We start from the raw sequence: 12,126 nt of genomic DNA on the forward strand, positions 1-12,126 counted from the left end.
GTCATACTGATGCACTTGAAGTCTAGAAGTATCTCTTCCACTTACGCGTTATAAGAAGTTGTTAGAACGCTTTAAAGGCAGATTTTGCAACAAACTTGCCCAGATCCTTTCCAATCGATGACCACGGCGAGCAGCTAAGGAGCTCTGAGGTGGTCGATCATCTCCGAAAGCTTTGCGTGCGCTTGCCCGAGGAGGTAACGCCCACAGCGGGCCGCCGTAGTGCTCCGTCGCTATAGCGACCGCGCCTGGCAACGGTGAGGCGCTGTAGGCCAGCTGCTGAGCTCTGGGTTTGAGCAGAGCTCAGTTCTTCCCTTCACTTCCCACCGGACTGTTTTCTTCCTTCTTCTCTCATTCCCGCCCTCTCTTCCCTCGCCCCTTCTCCAAAATCATGGCGGGCGGAACTGGGGACGTTCGGAAGCTTTTCATCTTCACTACTACCCAGAATTACTTTGGACTGATGTCGGAATCCTGGGACCATACGCTACTGTACAACTGTCCTGAAATCAACAACTTCTTGGATGACGGGAATCAGATGCTCCTCAGAGTGCAGCGATCCGACGGCGGAATCTCCTTTTCCAACGTGGTATGATTCCCTTCACCCCTGCCCTGACCTCCCTTTACATCCCCGGGCTCAGCAAGAGGGATGTCGGGTCCCTCTTAGCCTTTCACGTTGAATCCTCCTAGACAGCCCAAAGCTGCCTCCGCCTGATGAGCTGTTCTGGCCTCGTGCTTCAGCATGTAGTTTCCAAGCTTGCATCCCTCTTGACCAAAGGAAGTTCCCTGTCCACACACCTGAAGAGAAAAACTCTATATTCTTTCCAGTTTTTCTTTTCTTTTCTTTTTGAAGATCACGGATAGGTTATAACTAAAAAGAAAACATTTACCTGTTTTAGTTATTTAAACATTTTCTCTTTCTCCTGTTTTTTAATCTTTAGGGCAAACTCTAGTGAATTTTTTTTTGGATTATATACTGAGTTTAAGATTACTCGAGTGAGAGATTAGGTAGGAATTCAAATCTTTAACGAAATAAGATAGAAAGTTTAAATTCTTTTTGTTGTACGTGATGTATTGATTTATTTATCACACTGCTGCTCCCACCGGCAGGGCTAAGAAATGATTTGCAACCAGGACACACACACACACACACACACACACACACACACACACACACACACACACACACACACACACACACACAGTCTCTCTCACACACACACACACACACACACACACACAAGAAATGATCAAATTTGCAACCAGGATACACACACACACACACACACACACACACACACACGAGTCTCTCTCTCAGAGTAATACACAGAAAAAAATTGCCCCACACGTTAAGGTGGCTGAGTAAATGGATGAAAGTTAACAAATCATAGTCATATGTTTTTAAATCTCCTTATCTTGTGTTCATGCACATCCCTAGGTCCAACAGAGTATTTGACACACAGCAAGCATTGAATGCATTTCTGTAGGATGATTGAATCATTCGCCCTCTTTTGAATCTTTAGTTTCTGATTTAATTCAGTTCTATTCAACCGACTTATTTTGAACTCTATATGCAAGGCACTTTGCTAGGTTTGGTGTGTTTACAAGGATATAAAAAGGAAGGAAAATCACAGCCAAGATTTATTTTCCCTTTACACCATCATGCACTGTTCTAAGCATTTTTGTGTTTTTGGTTTATTTAATAGTCATAACACTATTCCATTTTATGGCTGAGAAAAATAAGGCACAAAGATTATACCCTAAGTGTTAACTACTCCACTTCTCTATAGGTAGTATAGTTCAGAATAGGACCCTCTGCTTTGCCTTTTGAGCCTCATTCCAGTGGCCTAGGATGACATATAACATCAGGACACATTGTTGTAAGTGCCACTCAAAGTTTAGATAGAGTGTAATGGGAAACAAGATAAGGAGGGGTTTGGATTTATGAAAATATATCTTGGGTTGAGTAATGAAAATTGAAGTTCTAACTTTTTAAAGTGAATAGTTAAGCTAGTAGAGTCCAACAGTGTATTTTACTTTTAGTCATACATCACATATGATTTTTGGTCATATTTGAAAATTTTTTGTTATGTTCTAAGTTGTGCTTAAGATATTTGAAAGTCAGCATCTTTAACAAATTAATAAATATTACCTGAGGACCTTCTGTGAATCTGACAATTGTCCTAGGTGCTAGGAATAAGCCACAAATACATCAGAGTTTATCTTCAAGGAGTAACATTAAAATGGACAAAAATAGGCTAAACACAAGGCACACAGATATATAATATAACATAATTTTGGGTGTTGATAAGTGCTATTACTAAAAATGGAGTAATGTCAGTGATGGAGGTGGAGAACTGCATTAAAATAGAGAGGGAGGGAATGTCCGTGTTAATTAATGACCTTTGAAGTGAGAGTTGAATGATGAGTGGTAGGCAGATTTAGAAAAAGAGTTTTCTGGAGTTCCCGTCAGTGGCGCAGTGGTTAACGAATCCGACTAGGAACCATGAGCTTGCAGGTTCGATACCTGCTCTTGCTCAGTGGGTTAAGGATCCGACATTGCCGTGAGCTGTGGTATAGATTGCAGATGTGGCTCAGATCCCTCGTTGCTGTGGCTCTGGCGTAGGCTGGCAGCTACAGCTCTGATTCGACCCCTAGCCAGGGAACCTCCATATGCCGCGGGAGCGGCCCAAGAAATGGCAAAAAGAAAAGAAAAAAAAAAAAAAGAGTTTTCTAAGCAAAAGAAAAAAGTACCAAGGCCTTGAGCTGGGTCAAAGGGCAAGAAAAAAAAATCCTGAGTCATCTCTTAAGTTTAATGAATGACCAAAGAGTGTGGAAGTTTATAGTATCAGCTGATAATTTAGGACCTTGTACACCATCTAGGTTGAAATAGGAACTTGTTGATAGTCTTGAAGAGATATGTGATCTGGTTTATGCTTTAGGATAAAGGCTGGCGATTTTTTTCTATAATGGGCCTGATATTAAATATTTTTGACTTCGAAGGCCATAGGGTCTCTGCCACAGTTTCATCTCTGCCATTACTATAAGGCAGCCATAGACAATATGTAAATGAATAATTGTGGCTGTATTCTAACAAAACTTTATTTATGGACACTGATATTTGAATTTCATATCATGAAATAAATTATTTTGATTTTTCAAAAAATGTAGAAACAAGTTTTAATTTGTGGCCTGTACAAAAACAGGCAGAGGATGTAGTATGCTGATTCCTGATCCATCCCAGTAGATGATGGAGGTGTTTTCCAACCTTAAAAGAGAATAACTACACCTTAATAGTTATCAAATTATAGTCAGCTAAGGGGAAATAGTAGTTGCTAATGACAGGAAGACTGGGAGGAGATACAGCCAGGAGTGCTCATTCTCAGTTTTCTTTTTCTCAGGGAATGATTAGTGGCTGTAGCTAACTGATCCTTTGCTTTAGCTGACTTTGGCTAGGCAAAGTTCACTGTCCTGCCTGATGCCCCAAGGCACCTTGGCCAGTGACTATAGTTGTTCTTTTCAAAGTATAATGTTAAAATATATAATTTTCTAAATTTTCTTTCTTCAGATAGGTAGGAGAAGGAAAGTACAAGGGCATATATTATTTAATTACTAAAGAGTGAATTTTTCCAATCTCATCTGCAGCTTGATATTCTCACTTGCTTGTAATTGGAATAAAATGATCATTCTAGCAATAGAATTCTAATGTGTGAAAATGAGAATTGAGAAAAGCAGCAACACCGACTAAATGCTGGTTCCTTCCTAGTGGTTAAAAAAATACAAACGAAATGATTAGGAAAAAGAAAAGTATCATGAAAGCTCACTCATCTTTAAGGTGGTTTTCATGCATAGCAGTGAACTTGTTTGAAAGCTTTTTACCAGATAGACTTCTTGGAAAAAAGAAACGAAAACAATTTTGTGAAAAAATATATATATATATATATAATGCAGATACTTCTTTTGGGTGCTATACTTTTCAGCCAATGAACTAGTTGCTATGAACTGAACTATTTTAAACATGATTGCTTTGTGGTGAATGAATTCTAATTTAGCTTAAACAATTCTGATTTTAAATAATCTGGTTCTGTGACAATTTAGTAAGAAAGTTTGATGCGCAATACTTTAAGGAAAAAAAAAGACTGGTTCAGGTAAAGATGATTTTAGGGGACAGACAACCTAAGGTTGTTTTGGTAGTTTTTTTTTTTTTGATTCTGGCTACACCTGAGGCATCTGGAGGTTCCCAGGCCAGGGATGGAACCCATTCCACAGTAGCGACCTGAGCCACTGCAGGGACAATGCCAGATCCTTAACCTGCTGCACCACAAAGGAATTCCCTGTTTTGATACTTTTGAGTTTATGTAGAGCTTAGCGGTCAAGTAAGAGGGTAATTAATATCCTTTTTATAGACTTTCTGGAATAGAGCGGAGAAGTATACTACTCATCAGTGTGTACCTGGGGCACACAGCTTTGATCTGTAGTATTACTGAATCTGGCTGGAGTGGAATAGTTAGCAGTGTATGTCAACAATATGTATATAGTGGGCTTTATGTTTATACATCACTTATCAAAGTAGCTTTATGATACAATCACAGATAAATGGGGATACATTTTTAAAACCAAAGTATTCTTAAGGAACAAAAACAGATTGGTTGTAATATATTGTAATTATTTCTAAAGTATACGTTTTCTAAGAGGTAAAATTTCAGTGATACAGCATTTCAGGGAAATATATTTAAATATTAATTTTATGAAAACAACATTAAAATCATTTTTTTATCACTTTAGATTGACTTTGCTGACACAAAAGATAAAGTGCTGGTGTTTTTCAAGCTGCGACCTGAAGTAATTACTGATCAGAATCTACATAATAATATTCTTGTTTCATCTATGTTAGAATCACCTATAAACTCCCTTTACCAAGCAGTACGGCAAATATTTGCACCAATGTTGTTAAAGGTGAGTAAATGAAAATAGCTCGTCCGATGGTTGTTTTTTTAACCTAAGTATCTGGGTTAATGTTTTCATACATGCAAACATAAATATTTATTTTTTAATTTACTGTTAATATCATTAATATTTTAGTTTTTAAATTAAAATGTTTTTTCTTTGTAATTAAAACATTTTAAAATATGAGCTTTGTTGACAAATAGAGAAACTGGAGAAAGATATAAAATGCAGTCTGCATCAGCTCTTACACTACTGTAGTAAATGAGTTTTGACTGTTGAGAGGACTTTTTTCCTCCTTTATGAGATGGGGATAGTGTTAGGCTTTGAGTAAAACAGAAATATTTGGACTTGATTCTTTTGACAGTATTTTTAGGAAGCCACTTTGGCAAGATTTTGATTGTTATGCTCTTGTCTGTTTTTATTTAGGATCATGAATGGAGCAGAAACTTTGATCCCAAACTTCAGAATCTTTTGAGTGAACTAGAAGCTGGGTTGGGTATAGTTCTACGAAGATCAGACACTAACTTACCAAAACTGAAATTTAAGGAAGATGACACCAGAGGTATTTAACCATAGTTTTATCAAAGAAAGTCAAAACAGTTGCCTTTTTAGTACATTAGTAAATTAATATATTTTTTCAAAGATTTCTTCTTTCTACACTTTGGATCTTCTCTGAACTTAAGCTGCTTTTATGTATGTATGTATGTATTTATTTATTTAGTCTTTTTGTCTTTTTTTAGGGTTGCACCTACAGGCACATGGAGATTCCTGGGCTAGGGGTCCAATTGGGGCTGTAGCTGCTGTCCTACACCACAGCCACAGCAACATGGGATCTGAGCTGGGTCTGGACCTACACCACAGCTCCCGGCAGCACCAGATCCTTAACCCACTGAGTGTGGCCAGGGATCGAACCCGCATCCTCATGGATGCTAGTTGGGTTTGTTAACCTCTGAGCCATGACGGGAACTCCTTAAACTGCTTTTAAATGAATAGATTTATATGTGGATTTGAAGAAGAGGGAAATGTAGTATTTAACAGTGTGCAGTTCATGGAAATTGAAAATGTAGTTGATTCTCATTATTTGTGATAGTTATGTTCTATAAAGTCACTGGGAACACTGAATTAGCAAATACTGAAATATTGCTTTTGAGGTCCTATGAGCCTCTGGTCACGTTTTACCAACTGCTCCACAAAGAACCTTGGTTTTTTTTTTTTTGTTTTTTAGTTTTTGTCATATGTGTCCTTGATTATGTTGAGGTATGTTCCCTCTACACCCACTTTGTTGTTCAGAGTTTTTATCATAAATGGATGCCAGATGTGATTTTTGTTAAGACATTTTCTTTATCGCTATTGAGATGATCATATTTTTATTTGATTTTTTAATGTGCTATATCATATTGATTGATTGTGGATATTGAATCATCCTTGCACCTCTGGGAGAAATCTCACTTGATGGTGGTATGAGTACAGAAGCATTTATTCCTCTGCAGTTTTTTGGAATAATTTGAAAATGATAGATTTTTATCTCTTCTCCAAACATCTGGTAGCATTCACTAAACCATGTGATGTGATGTGAAGCCATCATGTCCTGGACTTTTGTTTTATGGGAGTTGTTTTTTACTGGTTTGATTTCATTACTGGTTATTAGTCTGTTCATATTTTCTATTTCTTACTGATTCAGTCTTGGAAGATTGTACATTTCTAGGAATTCGTTACTTTCTTCTAGATTATCCATTTTATTGGTGTATAGTTGTTCTTTATAATATCTTATACTTTGAATTAATGTGGAACACAACACAACCACAGAAATACAAAGTATAAGATATTAAAAAGGGAGTTCCTGTCGTGGTGCAGTGGTTAACGAATATGACTAGGAACCATGAGGTTGCGGGTTCGGTCCCTGCCCTTGCTCAGTGGGTTGACGATCCGGCATTGCCGTGAGCTGTGGTGTAGGTTGCAGATGTGGCTCGGATCCTGCGTTGCTGTGGCTCTGGAGTAGGCCAGCAGCTACAGCTCCGATTGGACCCCTAGCCTGGGAACCTTCATATGCCGTGGGAGAGGTACAAGAAATAGCAAAAAGCCAAAAAAAAAAAGTAAAAAAAAAGATATTAAAAGGTTATAACTCCTTTTTCATTTCTGATTTTATTGTTTGTTCTCTCTCTCTCTTTTTTTCTTGTTGAGTGTGGCAAAATGGTATTTATCTTTTCAGGGAACAAACTCTTAGTTTCATTGATTTTTTTCTATTTTTTTTAAGTCTCTGTTTCATTTATTTCTTCTCTGATCTTTATAATTTCTTTCCTTCTATAACTTTGGGGCTTCTTGTTCTTCTTTTCCTAGTTCCTTGAGGTATAAGGTTAGGTTGTTTTGAGATTTTTCTTATTTGTGAATTAGGCTTGTGTCACTGTAAAATATCCTCTTAGAACTGTTTTGCTGCATCCCACAGATTTTAGATTGTTGTGCTTTTATTTTAAGTTGTCTTCAGGTGTTTTTTGATTTTCTTTTATAATCCATTGGTCATTAGTAGCATGCTATTTAACCTCCATGTGTTTGTGTGCTTTGCAGTTTTTTTCTTCTAGTTGATTTCTGGTCTCAGAGCATTGTAGTCGGAAAGAATGCTTGATATAATTTCATTTTTCTTAAATTTACTGAGTTTATTTTGTGGTCTAGCATGTCCTGGAGAATTTACCATGTACATTTGAGATAGATGTATATTCTGCTGTTTGTGGGTAGAATCTTCTGTTTATTTGGTTTAATGTGTTGTTTAAAGCAGTTGTTTCTTTATTGACTTTCTGTCTGGATGATCTTTCCGTTGATGTATGAATAAAACAGTGTAAATTTGATGCTATTTTTGTTTCTAGTGGATTTAAATAAAAGCTTTTTTTCATAGACATTGTACATCTTCAAGAATACGGAAGTATGCAAGATTATCAAAAGAAACTAGTAACTTTCTGGCTTATTTTCAATTGATCTTTTTTCTTTTTCATGTTTTTCTTCTAGTTTTATTGAGGTAATTGACAGACAGCACTGTATAAGTTTTAAGGTGGGCAGCATAGTGATTTGACTTACATGTATCATGAAATGATTACCACAGTAAGTCTAGTAAACATCCTTCATCTCACACAGGAACAAAATTAAAGAAATAGGAACAAATTTTTTCCTTATGCTGAGAAGTCTTAGGATTTATTCCCTTAAGAACTTTTATTTTATTTTTATTTTTAAATTTATTTTTATTTATTTATTTTTGCCTTTTCTAGGGCTGCTCCCACAGCATATGGGGAGGTTCCCAGGCTAGGGGTCTAATTGAAGCTGTAGCTGCCGCTGCCGGCCTACACCACGGCCACAGCAACGCAGGATCCAGGCCGTGTCTGCAACCTACGCCACAGCTCACGGCAACGCTGGATCCTCAACCCATTGAGCAAGGCCACGGATCGAACCTGCAACCTCATGGTTCCTAGTCAGATTAGTTAACCACTGCGCCATGATGGGAACTCCCAAGAACTTTTATATATAGCATAAAGTAGTGTTAATTATATTTATGTGTTACACATTACATCCTTAGTACTTATCTTAGAAGTGGTAGTTTGTACCTTTTGACCACCTTCATCTAATTCCCCCTCTCCCTAACCCACCTTCTCTGGTAACCAGCAATCTGTTCTCTTTTTCCATGAGTGTGCTTGTATGTGTGTTTGATTTTGAAGTGTAATTGACCTACAAAACTTTGGTAATTCCTGAAGCACAACATAGTGATTCAGTATTTCTTTACATTTAAAAATGATCACCATGATAATAATTGATATTTCTTTTTTTTCCTTTTCACTTTTTCAGGTATTCTTACACCAAGTGATGAGTTCCAGTTTTGGATAGAGCAAGCTCATCGTGGAAACAAACAGATCAGTAAAGAAAGAGCCAATTATTTTAAAGAATTATTTGAAACAATTGCAAGAGTATGTGATTCATATGTAGATACATGCATCAGGCCTTTAATAGAAGTACTTTTGCTTTCAGCTTTTGTTAGATTTATCTCTGTTTTAAAATCATTACTTGATGGTACTAGACAAAATATGTTCTTCAGATGTAGTAGGGTTTACCTATGTGTGTTTAACATGAGTATAACTTAGAAGTCCAGACTTTTAAAAAAGTTAAATTCTAATCACTAGTAAATATTTTCCTCAAAGACGTAATTACTTTTCTGCAGGTACATAGGGAAAAAACAGAAACCTAATTCTAGCAGAGGTTTATCCAAGTGGAGGTTAAATGTTCTTTGGAAAGAATATTCACTTTATTCAAATTAGCATTTTGAAGGAATCTGAAATATAAAAAAGTCTTAGTTTGATACTTATTTGTTTATTCCTTGGTGGATCTATAGAGAGGTTAAATAGGTGACCATTTTATGTGTTTTTGTACACAAATTTATTCTTTTCCAAATACATGTAATTTATCTTCATTTTCGATATCATTTCATTAATATCATTTGAATGAAGTATTTTTTGTTTGTTTGTTTTTTGCTTTTTAGGGCCACACTCATGGCATATGGAAATTCCCAGGCTAGGAGTCCAGTCGAAGCTACAGCTGACGGCCTACACCACAGCTACAGCAATGCCAGATCCTTACACTGAGAGAAGCCAGGGATCGAATCTGCAACCTCATGGATCCTACTTGGGTTTTGTTAACTGCTGAGCCCCTAAGGGAACTCCTGAATGAAGTATTAAATGGTTTTAAACTTTTTTTTGTAACAGTGATGAAATGTAGAATAATATACCTTGCACTATGTTTGTGTTATTGGCAACATTGTTCAACCCAGTAAATAAATGTATAGGTCTCTGAAGTGAAATGGATAGTGTGTATATGGTGTTAAGGTCACCTCTTTTGGGTCATTAAAATAAATGAATTCAAATTTAAAGCAAATTGGGCCAAGGTTAAAAATAAATTTATAGAGTTTATGCAATTTGTATTTTTTTCTCTTAGCTTTCATGAAATTTGTTTGTAAAGGAATATATAGGGTATTTGGGTAAAGAAGTAATATTATTATTTATTTATTTAAAAAAATTTTTTTTTGTGTGTGTGTTTTTCCTTTTCTAGGGCTGCATCTGCAGCATATGGAGGTTTCCAGGCTAGAGGTCTAATCGGAGGCTGTAGCCGCTGGCCTACACCAGAGCCACAGCAACACAGGATCCGAGCTGCGTCTGCAACCTACACCACAGCTCACAGCAACGCCGGATTGTCAACCCACTGAGCAAGGGCAGGGATCGAACCCGCAACCTCATGGTTCCTAGTCAGATTCATTAACCACTGCGCCACGACAGGAACTCCCAAGAAGTAATATATTATTTAGTAGAAGAAGAGGAGAAAGTAATATGGCAGATTATTAGATTATTATTATTATATAGCATTTGCATAAATCTGAACATTTTTGACTGTATTGCTTAAGGTATAAATATGATTATGTTTAAAATGAGTGTATTTTGGTTTTAGGAGTTTTATAACTTGGATGGTCTCTCCTTATTGGAAGTGGCTGACTTGGTGGAGACCACTCGGGATGTTGTAGATGATGTGTGGAGACAAACAGAGCATGACCATTATCCTGAGTCACGAATGTTACATCTCTTAGATATTATAGGTACTAGTAAGAATAAACTTTTGAAATTTGGGAAGCCTGCCTTATTTTGTTTTCTCTTTTTTCTTTTACATCCTTAGCTAAAATATTCCTTAATGTAATAATGTAATAATTGTTGCTTAAAGTAGCTCTTAGAACAAAATATATATGATTATTTAAGTAGATATTTGTACATAGTTGGTTAATTTAAATAATAGTGTCATTCTTTGACCATTTATACAACTAAATGAACATAGATTTTTTAGTCCCTTTTCATATATTAATTTAGACTTTATTTTGTAATAAACTGAAAAGTTTAATATATCTTGGCTTATCTGTTATATTACAAGTACATATATTTTTGACGCAGAAAATATATACCTTTCTCATTATTATCCTTAGGAAATATTAGACAAGTATGTAAAGGTGTATATACAAGGATATTTATTACAGCATTGTTTGTAAAATGAGAGTAGAAACAAATAGCAATTGAAAACTTGTTATGAAATGCTATATCCATACAGTGAGCTCTGCAGCCTTTAAAAAAATATCTATTTCCACAGTTCAAAGATTTATATGATATATCAAAAGTTGCAGAAATATAAATAAATATGTGTGCGCTTGGGTATTTTTGAAAAGTATTTGTTATGGACAGTACTAGTCTAAGGGGGTGAATGTGATGTTTTGTAGATCCTTAGTTTGCTAATTTGTATATTAATTTTATAATAAGCATCTATTCCATAATTACTCATTAAAAATTTTGTTCTATATTTTATTAGGTGGTTCATTTGGAAGATTTGTTCAGAAAAAGTTAGGGATGTTGAAATTATGGGAAGATCCTTATCATCTTGTGAAGGAAAATCTGAATGCTGGCATTTCAATTTGTGAACAGTGGGTGATTGCCTGTAGTCATCTAACAGGTCAAGTGTGGCAGCGCTATGTTCCTCATCCCTGGAAAAGTGAAAAATATTTTCCTGAAACACTTGACAAACTTGGCAAACGCCTTGAAGAGGTACGATTTGATTGTTTGAATCCTTGTTTTTAAGTGTAAAGTAGGTTGTCACTTGCTTAGGAATTAATTTTATAATTAATAAGCACTACACATCTGAGATAAATTAAACTTTTGGGAGAGAGTAAGAGTTCAGGAGTTCCTGTTGTGGCTCAGCAATTAAGAACCCGACGTAGTGTCCATGGATGCAGGTTCAATGCGGGTTCAATCTCTAGCCTCACTCAGTGGGTTAAGGGTCTGGCATTGCTGCAAGCTGTGGTGTAGGTTGCAGATGCAGCTTTGATCTGGCATTCCTGTGACTGTGGTGTAGGCCTTGACCCCTAGCCTGGGAACTTTCATGTGCTGTAGGTGCAGCCATAAAAAAGAAGAAAAAGAAAGGTGAAGTTCATGTGATGATTTATGGCAGTCATGTGATACAGTACCAAGTGTCCAGTGGGTACAAACTAAGTGTTGGCTTCCACTTTCTTTCTTTTTCTTTATTGTGTGGCTGTTCACTTTGTAAGTTGTGAACTTCTTATTTTGTTCTTTGTTGTAAAAAGGATAATCAACCCACTTGTCCATGCATGGAAGCTCTAGACTTTTA

At 36.3% G+C, this 12,126-nt stretch overlaps 1 protein-coding gene across 1 annotated transcript in view; it reads left to right on the forward strand.

Moving 5' to 3' along the window:
* Nucleotides 1-239: 239 nt before the first annotated feature.
* DYNC2H1 (dynein cytoplasmic 2 heavy chain 1) overlaps nt 240-12,126 on the forward strand; it is a 306,581-nt gene continuing 294,694 nt past the window's right edge. The window contains exons 1-6 of the mRNA XM_047752686.1: nt 240-583; nt 4,780-4,950; nt 5,368-5,503; nt 8,767-8,885; nt 10,414-10,558; nt 11,314-11,546. Coding sequence (XP_047608642.1) covers nt 389-583; nt 4,780-4,950; nt 5,368-5,503; nt 8,767-8,885; nt 10,414-10,558; nt 11,314-11,546 — 999 coding nt within the window. The 5' untranslated portion in view covers nt 240-388. The remainder of the gene's footprint in view (nt 584-4,779; nt 4,951-5,367; nt 5,504-8,766; nt 8,886-10,413; nt 10,559-11,313; nt 11,547-12,126) is intronic.

Source organism: Phacochoerus africanus, chromosome 11, assembly GCF_016906955.1.
Source record: "Phacochoerus africanus isolate WHEZ1 chromosome 11, ROS_Pafr_v1, whole genome shotgun sequence".
NCBI classification, from domain to species: Eukaryota; Metazoa; Chordata; class Mammalia; order Artiodactyla; family Suidae; genus Phacochoerus; species Phacochoerus africanus.